Source organism: Chrysemys picta, chromosome 4, assembly GCF_011386835.1.
Source record: "Chrysemys picta bellii isolate R12L10 chromosome 4, ASM1138683v2, whole genome shotgun sequence".
Taxonomy (NCBI): domain Eukaryota; kingdom Metazoa; phylum Chordata; order Testudines; family Emydidae; genus Chrysemys; species Chrysemys picta.
In genome coordinates this window covers 137,755,481-137,774,523 of record NC_088794.1, presented here as the reverse complement: position 1 = coordinate 137,774,523, position 19,043 = coordinate 137,755,481, and the positions used below count along the sequence as shown (strand labels likewise).

The 19,043-nt window shown below is 40.2% G+C and overlaps 1 protein-coding gene across 5 annotated transcripts in view; it reads left to right on the top strand.

Annotated features, from left to right (window-relative positions):
• The first annotated feature begins 218 nt into the window (after positions 1 to 218).
• AKT1 (AKT serine/threonine kinase 1) overlaps positions 219 to 19,043 on the top strand; it is a 126,674-nt gene continuing 107,849 nt past the window's right edge. Inside the window, exons 1-2 of one of the 5 annotated variants that reach the window (XM_042858220.2) lie at positions 219 to 698; positions 6,973 to 7,137. In XM_042858220.2, coding sequence (XP_042714154.1) covers positions 7,092 to 7,137 — 46 coding nt within the window. In that variant the 5' untranslated portion in view covers positions 219 to 698; positions 6,973 to 7,091. Of the gene's footprint in view, positions 699 to 1,013; positions 1,156 to 6,177; positions 6,197 to 6,972; positions 7,138 to 19,043 lie in introns of those variants that run through there. The other 4 variants (XM_005285804.5, XM_065593729.1, XM_065593728.1 and 1 more) reach the window with 4 other exon arrangements.

The following is a 19,043-nucleotide window of genomic DNA, read 5'->3' as shown; positions in this document are numbered from 1 at the left end:
ATAAGGAAATCTGCGGGCAGGAAGCCAGCAGAGTTCCCCATTCCTCCTGCAGCATGCAGAACACACACCTTTTATTGTCGAACCGCAGAGTGTGTGAGTGTCAGAGTGTGTGTGTGTGTGAGAGAGTGTGTAAGTGTGTGCGGGGGGCGGGATAAGCGCTTCTGGAGCTGCAGAAACTCCCCCAGCCCAGCCGGGCTGGCTCTGCAGAGGATTGATTCCGCGGGCGGTAGGACCCCGCAGGCATCGCCGAGGCCAGACAGCGGCTCCCCCAGCCTGTGTGTGTGTGCGAGAGGCGGAGAGGAGGGAAGAGGCGAGCGCAGGCTGGCGGAGCCGGGAGCGGCTGCAGCAGCCCAGCCTGAAGCGAGCGCGGCGGGTGGGGGGTGGCTGGGGCAGCAGCAAACAGCTCGGGGCCCGGCCGCCCCCTCTGCTCCCGGAGGCTGCCCACCAGCTCCTGAGCGGCCCCAGCCAGGCCAGCTCCGCGCCGGGCGGGCAGCGCAGCGCAGGCGGGGGTCCGGCCGGCCGGCGCGCTCCATGGGCTGACTCCCCGCGAGAGGGGGCGGAGGAGCGGCAGAGCGGCCGGGGATGGTGAGCAGGAGGCTGCGCTAGCCCGCTTAGGCCCTAGCGCCGGAGCCGGAGGAGAATCCGCCCGCGGCCAACCCCCATCGCCGCCTCTGCTAGGGCTTCTCCGCTGCAGGCGTGTAAGTGCCCCGCTCCCCGGGCGCGGCGGGAGGAAGCGCCGGGGCCTGCTCCGCCCGGCCAGCCGGGGCCGGTCCCTGGCGCATTGCGCGGGGCGCACGCAGGGGATGGGGACGGGGGGCTGGGGTGTGCGACTCCCCCGGCGCGCACAGCGACCCGCCTGGGCCTCGGCTGGGGGTTAGCGCGCGGTGGCGGTGGCGGCGCCCCGCCGGGGTTAGCCTGCAAGGAGGAGAGGTGGCTCGGGGCTGGCCCCCTCCAACTTACTCCCTTTCTTCGCTCTGCCTGGGGGCGGGGGGTTAGCGCTTTGCTAACAGGAAGCTGCTGGCTGTGCTGGGAATCCGCACATGAAAGTGTTTGTGAGTGAAGCTGCTGGGGTCTCCCACCAGCGGAACGAGCTCTGGGCTGGATCCAGCCCGGGGTCTCCTTCCTTGAGCCCCCCACATCCCTCCAGATGCATGGGTAGGAGCTAGGTTGGCTCTTTCTTCGAGCCTTGCTTGTTGGATTCCTTGGCAATAGGAGCCCTTTGGTTTTCACAAGCCTTTATGTGTGTCGGCGGATATTGCCATGGTTTTAAGGCTGTTGACTGCTTATAATAGGTTTCTAAGGCTCCCCAAAAGTTATGACTCAATGTAGGGTAGAACTGTAACTAATATAATCAAGTTGGTTTCCCTCCTGCCCACCTCCAACTTCTGTAATGACTGAATTGTTCCTTGGAGACTTCTAGCACCTTCACCTCACTTCAACTTCATTGAAAAACACTGTGTGTATGTGGGTGTTTCCTTAATCTGACCTGTGTATTTTGGACTTGTTTATCATAACCAATATGGAGATGCATTAGAAGTTTTGATATGGTGCCATTGGTACTCATGTGGTTGTAGCCTTGTTAACATTTTTTGCTTAGGTGAAGTTTAACTGTATTTATTTCCCTTTCCCAATATATAAGAAGCAAGATTCCTTAGTTTGTTTATTTGTCTTTACATCATTAAATGAACATACATTTTAAAATGCAGTGTTTAAGGGGAGTTGCTGGATTAAGTATACTATAATATTTTTTACAAGTGAAAAATATGTGTTGTGTAGCTACTAGATTACTTTATGTAACTGTTAATTTCATAGTGACAGCCAGGATATTTACCATGACACAGTAGTATGTATGGATTTAAAGACTTTGCCACTACCTTTCACTTTTTGAATAGGTGGGCTTTCGTTGTTTTGCAAATATTGCACACAAATTCTTGAAAGTATGCAGTCACTAATTAAAAGTGTCCCAATTTATTATGTAGTACCTAGAGCTCTAGCATTCACGTGCAAGTTAATAATATTTGCTAGAAGTAATTTAGTTGAGAATTAAATGGATTTATGATGTTTTATCTTTACAAAGGATGGAGCAAACCATTTGTTTACAAATGTGTTCCCTCTGATTCCATTGTACAGTCTCCCGACTCTATATGCTCATATAATTTAAAACTTGTACAAGAATTTTATAAACTATAAATTGGCTTGTTTCTCACTTGAAGGGCATAATAAAAATGTAGGGGTTCAGGAGAAGCTGTCCCCCTTCTGCACCCACAGTCAGTTTTACCCTGCTTAGAGTTTGTCCACACTACAACCAGAAGAGATAGGAGAGCTAAACTTGTGTAGCCCTCCCACTCCACACCTTGAACAGAATTATCACCCCATCTGTTGGTTCTTAGACCATTAAAGACATGAGAGCAGTAAGCATTGCAAACTGCAGCTTGGAAGTCTAGATTAAGTTTATGGAGTCACAGAAAATGGAACATGTGTTTTGCAGTTTTCTTTTTCTCTCAACTTGTGATTATATTGTAGCTTGCAGTATCTGGAAAAACTTTCCCAAGCCTTATCATAAGCTCCATGTATAATGATGACAAAATACCTGTTTTGACATGGTGGTGGCTTAAGTGGAACATCATCTAGACTAATGGAGAACATCAGTAATCACACACAATTGATGGCCCACAGCAGGATTTTCAAAATTAAGCTGAGATATAAAGTTGGTTGTTCATTTTCTGCTTTCTTGAAAATTGGTCATTAGGATTTGATGGCTGTGGGTCGGCTTCTGCCTCCCCACATCTGCCATGGGTATAGAGCCTGTGAACACAGTGGAATTAGTGGTTCTTCTTATAGAAATGATGGTGGAATTTGTGGGGCTCTAACACACAAGTCAAGGCAGAGATAAAAGGGTGAGGCTGGAGGATCTTTACTGCTTGGATCTACCTGTTGTATTAATTTAGATGGAATAAATGGGGCAAAGGTGTTAACACAACCTAGTCACTGTCCAACATTAAACAGTATTAAGTGAGGTCCAGGGTTTGATATACAGAGACCTCAGCCTGCTTAGCACCATGGCAAACACACCATTAAAAATCCTTTTAATAAAGATGAATAAAAGAACGAAAAACAGTTTCAGACTTTAACAGCAGCACCAGCAACAACAGCTCCAGTTCATCTGGACTAATTTCTTCTCTTTTCCCTCAAAGGACAGTTATTACCATATTTGAGCCCACCCAAGAGACTGCCAAACAAGGGTTTTTTTTTTTTTTTTTCCTTCTAAAACTTTCTCCAGCTAAAGGGAAAGGGAACAAAGGATGTTGTTAAAATGAAAGCCTAATACTTTACCTTTCAAATGCTTTCACTGAGGATAGGGCACTGTCTACAGAGTCTGCTGCTTCCCTCAGGCTGCAGTTGTGACTGCAGAGTGGTAATATTTCCCTCAACTCTGTTACCAAGATCCCAGTATGTTCCCCCTGAGCATGTCCTGGCTCCACAGATTGCACAGGAAATGAAGACAAAATCTCTTCCCGAGCAGGAGAGCGCTCTCTGTAAGAGGAGAACAGGTGCATCTCTTAATTTTGTAGGGGGCTCTTACAACAGGAAAGGGGCACATTTGAAAGACAGTTAAAGAGAGCACCCTGATTAGGCAACTTCCTGTCTTAAGAGGCTGCCCCAAATATATTGAGTATAGCTCTGCTTTCTACCTCCTATATTGGAAGATTAGTTTGGGTGGTCCCTTAAGATAGCTTTCATTATGCTAGTACATAAGGAGGTGATGTATCTTTCTAAACTTAATAGCGCACTGAATTTTCACAATTTTATGCACATACTTATCAACTACATTGATAGAATAATCAGCAGTGAGACAAAAGGTATTATTTATATAATTAATTATTTATCGTATTTTAATCTGTCTGAATGATGAGTACAGGTGGTATTTTGATACTGAATAAGGTGTCATAGAAACAAATCTTTTTTTTTTTTTTTAACGAGAGCGAAAGGAAGAATTGTTCATCTGCAGCTCCTGCTATCACTCAGTCACATGCAGATACAGTCTAGACAAGCAAGCCATAGTCACCTCAGATAACTTCTATTCACTGGGAACCATTCCTAAAGTTACTTCATGAGCCTTATGATCATCCATTTTTTCAGCTTGTGCAAAAGGCAAACCTTCCATTTGTCCATATCCACTAATGCATAGATCCACCCAGCAGAGCTGACTTCCTCTTCCTGTGTAAGATCTTTGTGCTACCGTTGTGTCTTTCAAAAAACACCTCTCCCTCTGTCTGTTGAATTGCACTGGATATAATTTGGATGTGCAATTAAAATTGCACCAGGTATAATGAGGTTATGCTAGATACAGCTTTATGTCCAACTGCACTGTGTACTGTTGGGACAGTGGTAAGACATCCCACCTTTCCGTGTAATGAATTGAAGATATTTGAAATGAGTTTGCTCTCACTATCACACACAGACCAGCATAGCTGGATAAAGAATATAAGGCCAGACTCTGGCCTCTTCTGCATGCTGGTATAAAGAGTAATAGGGGTCCTCTTAATTCTTTGTGCCATAGTGCCACTTCAGTGCACAGAGCCAGTATGTTATTTCCCCCTCTCCCCAAAGAGGCTGGGAGGGAGCAAGGATGTGCCTGTCAGTGTATAGTTACACCAGCATATTGGAGAGGGTATGTTGTACTAAGTTCATGCTGCCACTCCCTCCCTGGAACAGAAGGCAGAATGACTCCCAAATCATGATCTCCCTTCTGGGCTATTTCAGGGGTAGCGGAATAAGATGCTGCTACTTACCCTGGGCAAATTGACAACCACGCCCATAATAAATAAGGTGGTGCTATGCAAATAGATAGGTTTGTGAATCCAGATGGATGTGGAGTAACCTAGCCTGAGACTCCAGCAACCTTTTTGTCATTGTTTTTTATTTCTTCTAATCAGGGGATTGGCCTTCCTACTAATTAGTTATTTTGCTTTTAACTTTCTCTTTCACCAAGTGACTCTGGAAAAGGGGTTGGCTGCTTATTTCCATTGTTTTAAATTCAGCGCGTGGGTATGATGTACAGTACCCTGACCTGTTGTGGCATAGTGTTATACCAATAAGTAATGTGTGTTAACTTTCACACAGCAATTCCATTTTCAGACTTTAGCTGTGATAATCATAGGGTTTTTATTCAACACTTTGCAGATAGCTCAGTATTTGAGAGAAGGCTTTAAATGAGGTCTGTTCTCCCATTGATGCCTAGGTGTAACTATCAGTAGGTGTGAGGGAATAACAGCCCATCATGTTTGTCCAGTGTTATCTTAACTACATGTCACAAGGTGCTTGTCCTAAGATAACTTCTTGGTGAAACTCATCTCCATTTTGTAACATATAATTCTCCTATACTTGTCTGTGACGTTAAGAAATTCCTACATGTCTGTGTTCCAGTATCCAATTTTTGTATTTTCCCTCCCCTAGGCAAATCTCAGGCTTGTTTCTTAGAGTTGATAAATATAAGAAGTGAGAATTGGCAGATTACTAACTCGGAAAAACAGTGAATTATTTATTTATTTGAGAACTACAGGGTGTAACTTCTAAAGATTTAGAACTCTGATAACTGGTGAAAGTTCATAGAAATACAAAGAGGGACCTGACCTCATTTCTCTCACAACTCATCCCACTCAAAGTTGCACAATTTATATTTACAGTGATTGATATAACTCAGATTTAACTTCATTAGAAGCTCTGGTTGGCTTAGGGTACTGGCAATGAAATATGGAACCTCCCATCTCTATCAGATGTTCAGTCCCAGGTTCATAATGACCAGAGGTTGTTACCATCAGTGATCCTCTCAGTGGATAACATGAAATTAGTTGACCTTAGTCCAGTTCCTAATGGACCGCTATCCCCATCATGACTGGTATGTTTGTTGCCAATCCAAGTAGAGATGTCATGGACTGAATAGGCATAAAGATGTGGTCCCTTCAGAAGAGGAGAGAGGCAGCGATAAATGCCAGTGTACTGCGTTGAGTGGCAGAGGGAGGTGTGTCTAGTGGGCGGGGGACAGGAGGGGCTTGTTTTAAGATCTTCACCATTATCTGGAATTTGGCATAAATTACATTTGAATGATATTCCCTTGTTATACTGAACTAGGTAAAGTTGCAGATACCTCTGAGGACTGAGAAATTATAAAAAGAAATCTGGAGAAATTGGCAAGGTGGGCAGAAAATAACTAACAAAATCAGATTCAGTTTGGAAGATAATACAAAGTTATAGTTCTGGAAAGAAAGGATTTTCAGTGAGGGACTGAAACCTGGAAAACAGACCTACTGGTGATAGTGGAGAGCAAACAGAGAAATATAACAACAGGGAAGACCAAGGAACACAGTTTGGGGCTGCATAAGAAGAGACCTCAAGCAATAAGAGCAAGGGATGTAGGGGTTGATTTATGACGAGAGAAAGTTTAATGATTTTACTCAAGATACTGTATGCTCATTTAAGAGGGGAGTTGAATTGCTTAGAGCGGTCAAGAGGATAGGTCTGGGAGTAATGGGATGAATTTAATGGGGAAAACTGAAGTGGACTATTAGGAAAATCTTCCTGACATTGAGATGCATTAGGCTGTAGAAGTCTCCCAAAGGAAGTGGTGGAAGCTTCCATGCTGAGGGATATTAAAACTAGATTGGATAAAATTACTGTTGGTGGGGTAATTTTCATTGGTGGGGAGATGAAAGAGACCTGGATTAAGTCTTGCAGTCCATGTAAAATGTAGGGTTCGTACTGACATTGCTGTATCTGTTGAGTGAATAGGCAGAACTTCTTCAAACATTCACTTTGGCAAACCCATTCTTCCCACAAAAAAAAATACTTCTGAAGAACAAATCCCTCATTTAGACTTTGTAATCAAAACAGCTACGTAAACTACCTTCTGTTGTGTTCCTTACTGCACATATGTGAAATGCTGCAAAACTTTTTTTTTTTTAATATTTCTAGAAATAGCTGAAAGAGAGAGGAAAGAAGCCCTTTCCGTGGCCCCTTCTACTGGAATCCAGACATAACAGTGGGGTGATCTTTCAGCAGAAACTCTTTTTTCAAGAGACATTCCTGCCATTATGAATGAAGTAGCAATAGTGAAGGAAGGATGGCTTCACAAGCGAGGTAAGTGTCTTTTCCTTCCCATTTAAAGGAACACTGTCTGTTTGGGTCAACCAACAAATTGGCTTGGTCTCACCTTTAACAGCATACCTTTAAATAGCTCTTCCTTATTTTTCTCCCTTAAAATCTGACCCTTCCTAATGGTAAATATACATAGGAAAGATATATGACTTTCCACAAGGCATGCAAGACTCTGTGAAATGTGTGTATTATGTTTTTCTCAGAAAACTCAGTATCTCCACCATTTGGTTAGAAAATTATGTTAATAGAAAAAAAGAGGCTCCTTAAAACAGAGAGTTGAAAGTTGGACTATTGCAAAGGTGGGACAATTTATTTTGTCTCTATGGCAGGGGTTCTCAAACTGGGGGTCACGAGGTTATTACATGGGGGGGTCGCGAGCTGCCAACCTCCACCCCAAGCCCCGCTTTGCCTCCAGCATTTATAACAGAGTCATAGACTTTAAGGTCAGAAGGGACCATTATGATCTTCTAGTCTGGCCTCCTGCACAACACAGGCCACAGAATCTCACCCACCCACTCCTGTAACAAACCCCTGACCTATGTCTGAGCTATTGAAGTCCTCAACTTGTGGTTTAATGGTGTTAAATGTATTAAAAAGTGTTTTTAATTTATAAGGGGGGGTAACACTCAGAGGCTTGCTATATGAAAAGGGTCACCAGTAAAAAAGTTTGAGAGCCACTGCTCTATGTAGATAATTTATCTGTAGCTGTTCTATCTATGAGCATGTGTGACCAGAAAATACAATTGTCTCAAGGTGAATCTTCATTTGGACAGCAAGGAATATAATGATTATTCGCTGTGCTATGATCCCACAGTAGATTTATTAGTGAATGCACTCTTTGGTGGTTGTGTGTGTGTGTTTTTAAACCCTACCACTCATTGTACCCAAGACATGAGCAGTAGCATTAATTTTGCACACTCCATGTACATCTGTTTTAACACTGGTAAAATAAAACTTTATTAAAGTCCTTCTGTATGAGAGGTGGGGCAGAGAGAGCTGAAATATAACTGACCTAGTAATTACATGTCCTTCTATCCTGTTGCATTACTAGACATTTCCCCCACTCCCTGAAGGTCTTGCTAAGAATAAGTGAAATTTTACTGTATGCTTTTTTCCTTAGGAACAGTGTTGTTATGCTATCAGGTATTTGGCTTACCTGTTTCTTTGTACTGTACTATTGCTTCCTGGAAAGGAGAGAACAACATTAGGCGCTTTTCATAATCTCATCATTTGTTGTGGACAACAACAGATTTTGTATCCTCCAGCTTGCTGCTTCTGCAGACTCAGGATTTTTCTGGAAAGTTTGCAACAACGAAGTAATGTAACCTGAAGGTGCAAAGGTACAGAATAATTATTGGGGGAAGAAGATGGCATTCCTTATCATAACCTTGATAAAGGTTAAGGATTCTTCTGCAAGAATAAAATTGATAAAATCCATGTTATTAAAATAAAAGGAAAATTATTTTTTCTATACTCTGTTATACCCTTTAGTTTTCCATTCTCACCTGATGATTGGTCAGGAGAATTTGACATGGCCATATGAAAGTACCATAATTTTTTATTCAGTTTTGTTTCAGACAGCATTTATGTACCTACATGTCCCCTCTCTAGAGCTTAGTGAAATGTATAACATCTTAATTCATGTCACTGGATAGTTCTGAAGAATCTAAACTACCTTTTGCAGTAAATATATTTGAGAGAGACATTTTGATTGGGTAAAACAAAGAAGGAAAAAATTACTTGCATTTCATTTTCCAGTTTAGGATCCTAGAAACTCTTTCAGTTAAAGGAACACTGTGGACTTAAATCACATTTCTGCATGAATATTTTTTTTATACCTAGTTACAGATAACAACTAACATGACTATAACTGAAAGAAGTTGGAGGGAAATGTGTATTTCGTGTGCGTGTGCACATTGACTGCACTTTGTCTATGCAGTTTTATTGTAGTCAGTCTTCCTCAGTTTGCGTGGGTCTTTCTCACAAGAATGGTGGGAGAAAGAGAAGCATGGTTGTAAATCCACAGACATTGTTCAAGGAGGATTCAAGGGCAGATGTAGTATCCAAAACTATTTTTATCTTTTTTTTTTTTTTTAAAACAGCTTGACTAGATTTCAAGCTGATAATGACCCTCAATATTGAAAATTGAAATTTCTATGCTTCCTACGATAAAAAGATAAGCTGAACACAAGTACTGGTTCTTCGTACTTTGCAATATAGCTGGGGAGTGTCTTAGTTCTAGATTCTTTAATTGATTTCTAGATCCCTTTAGAGACACTTTATTGCCCTCCAGCACCAGAGATTATAATCTGTAATTGAATGTGACAAGACCACCTGCTGAGCACGTGTGTTGTAACTTTTTTTTTTTTGTGTGGGGGGTAAATAGTAGTGCATACTGTGTATTTGAGATTCAGATTCAAATTTTGTGCTTGGAGTTTGCACATTCATCTTGATGTTTTGCATCCAAGTAAACCCCATTTATTTATCCTGGTTCCCCCACAGCTTTTCCCCTCTTTCTGTCCCGTCCTGATGCATACTCTGGCACCTATTTCTTTCCACTTCAGTGGTGAAACACAACTGGTAATGTTACTTCACTAACCTGCTGATGGGAGATTTCAGAAAGCGACGCAGTAGCCCCTTCTTTGCTTGCCAGGAGACCACATGTGCTAAGCTCCACTATATTCCGAGTTTCATTGGCAGCAGTGATGAGATCGGTTGACAACTGATTCACTTGCATGGAGGGAGAGAGGCTGGTCCATGAGTGTGGGTTTTTTGTTTGTTTTTTTAAGTGACTTCACATCTACAATGCTTTGTTATAGATCTGCACTTGAAAAAGAGCAGATTAATTTGCTAGTTCTGTGAGGCTAAATGCTCCAGCCAGAGGATGTTTCCAAAACTGATGCCTGGTACTGTGAGCTTGTGAAAGAAGACATAAACAGTAATTACTGTAGGGAGGGACTACAAAGGGTGGATTACAGACATAGTAAACGTATACAGTTTGTCTTTTGGGTAACAAATAAAACCGAGATCCTGACTGCTTGCGGTCTTTAAAGAGCCCATGGTTCTTTTCACAAGTGTAATCAGTGTTAACCCCAGCTACTGGCCAAATGCCAGTTTGGGTAATTATGTTCTGCCTACCTTAAATTCCCTCCACAGTTTCAGTTGGATAAGGTATCTATTAGTTCCTGTCCTGCACAGTAGAACAGCATGGCTGTGTGCAGTTAAACAGTTGCTACATTTCACCCCAGCGGTGGCTGCGTTTCAGTGGTTGCAGTGATTTGTGTATGTGTAAATCAGTTTGCAAAGGGCTTTGGAGCCCTTCTGGATGGCAGGTGCTCTATATGCCATTATTATCTAGAGCAGGTGTTTTTGGCCTGGTTGAAATAGAAATAGCATGACTTTCTTGGGTAGCTTTCTTGCCTTTTTAGTTTTTGTTTCAAAGTCAAAAATATAAATGGAGAAATGAAATTCAACATCTTTTTCTGTGCATGTCTGATAGTTCCTGGCAGTCCCATGAGTCAGTCACTTAAAGGAAGTGCCGCTTCCAAGTAGTTCAGATGTTTATTTGTGGAGAGGCCAGTGGTATCTATCTCCATGACACTTCTAGCCTCAGCCAATCAGATGTATAAGAATTCATGAATGAACTCATTTTTTTTTTTCAATTGGCAGCGCATAGCTCTGTAACCCTAATCAGGATGGAACAAGTGCTTGCTCATCAGCTATGCATATGAAAACAATAGTTAGAAACCCTGACCTCTCTTTGCAGGATTTCTTAATGCACATGTGGAAAACTTGGAGTGGAGAAACTTAGACTTTGTCATGTTTAGGGGTGTGTGTGTGTGTGTGTGTGTGTGCACATACAGTACATGATGTTACATTGGTAGAGGGACGAGACATTGGAGGCTAGGATTTTGTCTCGTGGCAAGGCATAAGGGGGGAATTAATCTGTATATGTCCCATGACCAGTGATTAAATAATATGTGGGAGGGAGGAGAAAATCATCTGCTCTGAATGCTTTTAGTTGTTGGAACTCAATGTTACTGTGTTTCTAAATGTATGTCAGTGGTACCCAGAGATTTGGATGGGTGCCCTTTTATGTGGAATTTCTTCTAGACTGAAGTAAATACCAGTCTCAAGGTCCTAATGATTTCCTTTTCCCATTTTCATTCATCTGTCCACACTAGTGGGTCCTCCCAATATCAACTCTCCATCCCTATATCTGCCTTTCCCAGGGTGTCCTATCTTCTGTCTCTCTTATTTAGATTCTAAACTCTTTGGAGAAAGGATTGTCTCTCTTGTATATAGTGTATACAGATGAGAATTTTGTCAGGGCTAAACAAGGAGATAAGAATCCTCATGAGAATCCCAAAGCAGTTACAACTTTACACAGGAATTTTGTCCACCAAAAGGTACCAAATGTGGTGGTGGTATTTTTAAACAGTGAACACAAGCACTGCACAGCAGTTAAGCCAGCAGGTATAGAACACCTTATCCAGCAGAAACGGCAGAAGGATTTTAGGCATGTAGACTGAAATTACCCTATTGTGTATCTGGCTGACCAACAGGCAGATATTACCAGAACTTTAATGACAAATGGCTTCCTGTCTTATCTGTAAGATAGTGCTTCCAGTAGCAAGATGCCTTCCACTGACACACTGGAGACTTGATTCTGCTTTGACATAGAGGGACCATTACTCCCTGTTGAATAACCAGTGTTCTTCAGACATCTCCAAGCCAGGTATTGACCTGTTGCCAACCTGATTATCTTATGAGGTCTGTTGTAATCACAGCACAAGGTGACTGCAGGATATGCATAATTAGACCATTGGATTGTTGCACACTCCATTCACTGAGGCAGAGTAACATGGCCTAAAATACTTTAGCATTGTTACCCTGAGAGCCAGTCAATATTTTTAACTGTTCATCTATTAGTATCAATTGAACCAGGGTCACATGACCATGTTTCCCCCAATTGGCTTGTTTGGCAATCCCAGGGATACAGTGTTACTGCTCCCCTTCAACTCGTACTGCTTTTCTATTCTGTTATCTTGCCCCCTACTTGGCCCTTCAATATTTGGGGTTTTTTCGTCTCTTCCTGCAAAGTAATTTTGGACTTTTCCCACTGACCTGTGCAGCTAGAACCTTCAAGGTTCAGATTAGCTTAAGGATCTGCTGACTTTCATGGTATTTCAAAGGAGTGACTGTGGCACCTGATACAAAATATCTTAAAACACATCTAGAGATGCCAGTTGTAAAGTATAAAGATATTTCAGAGGTGAAACCAGGGTGATAAGGAAAGGAATAAGCTAGGGGTTGAATAAGAAAAGAATGTGTGTGTGTGATTCATAATGAAGGGAAAGGAGTTGCTGTTTCCTTTATTTTAAAGAGAATAACAAAATATATAGCTGAAGGTTTGTAGCTTATAGGGAGATCTGTTGCTATTGAGGTTTGGAGTTAAAAAGAACCTTTGATAAACAATGTTAGTCTTTGGCTTTGCACGTTGCTCACTTTTTTAACACAAGGGGCAATAGTTCTGCGCTATAGCTCTCAGTTTCTGTCTCTTTTTTGTCCTGCTCTGGGAGTAGGGAGGAACCAGGAAATTATAGACCAATAAATCGGATGTCGGCAGTAGGCAAGATGCTAGAGACATTAAGAAAGGATGAGATCACAAAACATCTGGAGAAATATGAGGTGATAATGGCTAGACTATTTTAAAAAGTAAATCTCAACTGATGGAATTATTTTTGGAGAGATTGTAAGAAGCAGGAATGAGTGTAAAGCACCGGAGATGGTCTGTTTTGGATGGCAAAGGACACAAATGCACAGTGTTAGCCAGTGCAACATAGGTGGCATCAGCACTGAACAGTCAAAAAGGCTGACTGAAGGGAGATTAAACATTGCTTGGAGGAAGGAAGGGCATGAACAGGCTACCATAGGAGTAGAGCTAGTCAAAAGCGTTCCAACAAAACTTTTTTTCAATGGCAAATATCTTTCTGACCAAAACAGATTTTGTTATGAAAAGTTTTTATTTTGGTCAAAACTTTTAGTTCTTGGGGAATAAGTTTTTAATTAAAAATAAGTGAATGCTTCTGTTTTGAATTTTGAAGAAATGAAAATGCCTCACTTTCCACTCCCCCCTCCCAAACATTCAAGAATTACATTGGGCCTGATACTTTTCACTATGTTTATAAATGACTTGCCATGGAACGCTTGTGTAAGCATGATACTATATGCAGTGGTTCTCAAACTTTTGTATTGGTGACCCCTTTCACATAGCAAGCCTCTGGGTGTGACCCCCCCCCCCAATAAATTAAAATTTTTTTTAATATATTTAACACCATTATAAATGCTGGAGGCAAAGCGGGGTTTGGGGTGGAGGCTGACAGCTCGCAACCCCTCAGGTAATAACCTCGTGACCCCCTGAGGGCTCCTGACTCCTGACCCCCAGTTTGAGAACCCCTGCTACATAGACTTTCTGATCAAATGATACAAAAAAGAGATCAGATGCTGACACCTTGATATCTTATGTTACTATGCAGTGCATTAGATTAATGCCCTCTCACTATACCGCTGGAAACATAGTTCACATTTTGCTAACTATCTGTCAGAAACTAAATGAATTAAGTTTCAGTCTTATCCTTAATAAGTATCAGATCACGTCACTTAAAGACCACCTTGCTTGCGTTTCAGCAACGAGGGATTGGAGTATTTCAAGGCAGGATTAAGGTGAGCTGGTAATGCTTTGTAGGGAAGGTTGCATAGTCCCTGCCCACAATATTTCTAGTTCTAACTTGTATCATTTATTTTTTTTTCATTTTCATGAGCCCTAGGTACATACACATATTTTAAAGAAAAAAATAAATTGGGAGAATGAGGAAATAATTGTCTCATGTGTTTTTCCACTTATCTGTAATTTAAGATCATCAAGTCTGGGTTTAGCAAGAAAGAGAGTACTGAGTGGGGGTGGTCTGAAAGCAGTATAAAGAGAATGTAGAGAAAAGAACCATACATCTGTGGCAGAATGTAGCTGCCATGCGATATTATTTGTTTAATCCGCAAAGTTCTCTTTATGGAAAACTCTTTTTAAAGATGATTAGGGCAGTTGATGGACATAGCTTCATTCAAGAAACAAACTTTACTATTTAATATGCTAACCTTTCATTCAGACATAGCTTTTTTGAATCATTCTGTGGCCTGTTGGGAAAATATATTTCTAAGCTATGTTTTTCTTTTGTGATGCAGGCTAAACATATCAGAAATATTTATTAAGAGAATTTTTAATAAGATTTAATTAATTTTAAAAATAGATTTAAAAATAGATTCCCCTTCCCCTCACCCCAGTGGTATTGCATGCATCATACTACAGGTGCAATGTGTGTCTTAAAAAAGGAACAAAAACCAGGAAACCATACAAGGAAAGAGGAAGAAAAAGAATGGAGAAACAATAGCACCATATTAGGTGTGATATAGTCTGTATTTGTGGGAAATATACATTACAACTAAGTGTGTTTGTGTGTGTGTGGGGAATAACAAGAACTAGTTTTTAGAATGTTTTTAGTTGGAAAAAGTAATAGAATTCATGGATTATCCTCCGACCACTAAGCTGAATCAATAATGAAAAAAGACAGTTGGTTAAAAAAGAATTGTTAGAATCATCAGTTTATTCAACAAAGACTTGATCATCTCTGATTATAGCAGAGGTACACAGAAGTTATAAATTGAGGGTTGGGGGGAGGAGGCTAGAATTGTCCACTCTTTTTTTTTTTTAATTTTTGGGTGAGTTTGAAGGGAGTATTTTGAAGTACCCATCTAAGGCCCTGATCATGCAGTGGCCTGTGTGTGGGCAGATTCTGGGAAATCAGTAGGACTCAGGAGGGGTGGAGGGAATGCATTGTAGGTTCAGGATTTAAGTTATTTTACTGAGACCATAAATGTGCAGTGTTTGAGTGGCTTGAAAGTGTATTAAAGTGAACACAAGAAGATCTCTCTTCCTCTCCATTGTGTAGGATGCTGTTTGTTTTTTATTAATATGTGATTTTGGTGGGGATCATAGAGGGACATGTAAGCGAGGGTTTTGTCTTTCTTCTGATGGTCCTGAGCTTGGTAGGCAATATGATCTGTCTTGGGAGTGAGTTCCACAGTTGCCAGAAAAGCTGTAGCTTATAAGTACAAAAAGACTCTCCCACTTGAGGTGTATGGTACCAGTAGAACGTAGGTGTTGTGGGAGTCACGGCTGCTCACAGTGTTGTTGTCAGCTTCCATGATTTCATGACAAGTCTTGGGATATTTGGTATTTTTTTAAGTCCCAGCTCTAGGAATTGTCAAGTGATTACATGAGAATTTCAGCTTACTTTTTTTTTTTTTTTAAATAAAAGTTTGTAACCCTCATGGTTGTAAATGAAAGCTTGAAAACATGACTTAAGTGTACTGCCAAGGCTTGAAAACCAAAAGGCAAAGAAAAAAGATCTGAAATTGTATTCGTTTCTAAGTCTCATGGTTTAGGGAGAATGATTCATGATTTTTTTTTAATGCTTAAGTTTAGCGATATTGTTGGTCCCTCCATTACTCGGGATCATTCCCATGAAGGGGTCTGGAAACAAACATGATTCCATTTCTAAAAAGCTAGCAGTTTGAAAGAATAACTTTAGCATATACTGTAAGAAGTGTACAGGGCTATATAGTTTTCTATTTTGGTATTATGTTCAAACTACCTTTTTATCAGATAAATTACATCTAGATATTTAATTCAAAAATGCCTAAAAAAACCTAAAGTTCAACCTCCTTTAATAAATTAGTGTTCTACTATTTTCAGATCATAGTCCTAGTACACACAGAATCAATAAGGAACTCTGTCAGAACTGATTTTTATCTTCCTCAGATTATCCAGTAAAACTGCCAACAAAATTAGGCCCCCGTTGATATGAGTAAATGGTATTGCTTTGCATATAACAATTTTTAACACAAACAAATCATTTACACTGTTCATTACTGCAAGCTTCCAACTAAATTTGACCAGATAACTTAACAAGAATGCCTACAAAATTAGGCCCTGCTTATTATTTAATCATATGTAGTGGATCATGTTGTGGTTAAAGCACTGGATTAGGACTCAGGATATCTGAGGCCAATTCCTGGTTCTGTCACAGACTTCCTATGTGACCTTGGGCAGGCCATTTAGGTCTTGTCTAAACAGAGGTTTACACCAATTAAAACAGAACCACTCCGGTCGTACGAGCGCAGTTATAACAGTATAAAGGTGCTTATTTTGGTATAGTTGAGTCCCCACAATTTAGGGGAATAAGCTTTGTTGGTATAAAGCATTTTTATACTAGTATAAATGTTCACACTAGGAGGTGTTCTATAACAATTTTGGTGAAAATTGTACCCCTAACCAAAATGTTTACATCGCTGTAAACACTATGTGTGGGGTCAGGCCTTAATCTCTCTATGCTGCAGTTTCCCCATCTCTATAATGGCGATACTGCTTCTTCCTTTGTATGTTGAGTTTTAGACTGTAAGCTCTTCAAGGCAGGGACTGCTTCATTCTCTGTGTTCATACATGTAGGAACCTGATCTGTAGGTTCTATTCTAATACAATTATTTGTATTAATTATCTACATTCAAGTGTTACTTTTCGAGATCACAGTTACAATACAATTTTAAAAAAAATCAGCTTTAAGTAAAAATCAGATTCTGGTGAAACCAAGTGAAGGGAGTGATCCTCAGCTGAAGACATTTACTTCTTAATCCCAGGCCTGATCTACATTCAAATCTTCTGATTTAACTAAGCTGGTTTAGTTATTTTCATGCAAGCCTATGTGTGGACAGTTATTTTAGAATAAAAATACTTGGGCCAAAATACTAGAAACTAGATCAGTTTTCATTTGTTAACATACCTTCTGTCATTTCGGTACAGGTTGGTGCATAGACCAGGCTCCTAATTTCAAAGTTTGGGGGCAAGGACTGAGCCTAATGGTATTAATTAGCGTGTGACAGTATTGCATGCTCTGGGGGAAGGGAAGTAATTTTAGGGTTAGAGTTTTATTTTATGGACATGAGGGAGGGTATGCTATACTTAAGGCTTGTCTACTAAGGAAAATTTAATCCAAATTAATTTTTAAAGTGGATTAATTAAACCATGTTAAATCTCAGCCTAGACCCACTTATTCTGAATTAAAGTGGCCTTAATTTGGTTTAGTTCAATTCACTTTGGAAGGGAATTAAGATAAACCAAATTAAAGCCTAATTCAGAAGTGAATTAAGGCCACTTAAATTTTGGAGAAGAACTTCCACCTAGGTTTAATCCAGTTTAACTAATCCACTTTAAATTCACACCTTTAGATAATTTGGATTAATTTTCCTGTGTGTTCCCAAATCGATAAGCCCTCAGTGAGTTGTAATAGCAAGCGGTGTATAGCATTTTCTTGGTTTTGCTGTTGTGCTTTGCCATTGTATGTTGATGAGGACCATGTTTATATTGGTGAACTGCATCCCCATTATCATGTGGCGTCTCACTGTCATCGATGAAACATGCTTAGATTTGAGATTGGGACTACTTAGAGAACGTTGTGTTTTTTTTTTAAAAAGGGGTCTCAATTGGAGAACTAACTTATTTCAGTTTGTTGGCCTTGCCCCTCGCCTGTCAGGGGTTAAGGGAGTGGGATAATGGTTTGTTTCTTAACCTGAAAAACACTTTGCAGTGAGATTTTGATTGTTTATCCCATGAGGTTGTTCTAATTTTTTTTAAACTTGTTTTTCTGAAATTGTTGTTTCCTTGTTCTCTGTGCTCTCTTGATATAGTTTAAGTTGCCTCCTTGCTTGCATGATACGGGTGTGTTGTTCCTCCCCCCACCCCCAATATAATTAATAACTTCTTCTAAGTGAGAAATAGGAAACTAATACAGTTTTCAATTATTCCCCAGTAATAACCTTCTCATTGACTTGCATGAACCTACCCTACTGAGCACAATTGTTTTAATCGTTTTCAGTTAAGTTTAATCTGTGAAGTCCGGATACCTTGACATATATTTTTTTTTTATGAGAGAGAGAGATGGGGGGAAATAGTTAAATTACATCATCACGGAAGAATACTTAGTTTTAAAGCCATTCCAGACTACATTGGCACCCCTTTGTTATACAGTGTAGCTGAAAACGAACTGCAGCAATAATGAACCAATCCATCTAAATCACAGCAGCTGAACAACTGACTATTCTATCTCAAAATGCAAATGTGTTGTGCAGAATGGATTTAATTGTAAATGTTTGCTTAGTAGGGAATATGAGCCTTTCAGTTTGCGACAATAATTGTGAATACAAAGAATCCACAGAATTGAAGGGTTTACATAGCTTGCCCCTGTTCTCATAACAATATTTCAAAGTCAGTTTTTTTTTTTAAATGTACCATTTGGCTTTGTTTTAGCAAATCAATATTACTTCAAATACACAAATGCTAGGAGAGGTTGTGAAAACTGAAAGATAGCTATATACATTTAGATCAAGTTAGAGTTTCTATTGTTTTTCTTTTGAAATGTGTTGTTGGATTTTTTTTTTATATATAATTTAAGATAATGGGAGAAAAAAGTGCTGACTCTCAAAATGTTTGATTTGTCTTTATAATGAAACAACATTGAGAGTTGTATTGCGTTGGGGCTTTCATTTAGATTGTTAGAAGGCCCTTTTACATGTTAAAAGGTTACTGTTAAGGATTTCTACTCTGGTTAAAATAATCCCATGAAAGGTGGCAATTGACAGTTATTCCCTTGTCAGAATCCTTTAATCCTGTGTGTATGCTGTCAGACGTTGCTCATAAGAACTGGACTTTTGTTACCTATTTTAATTTGTAATTAAAATCAGAGTGTATTAAAGTGTGGGTGTTGGAGAAAAAAGCA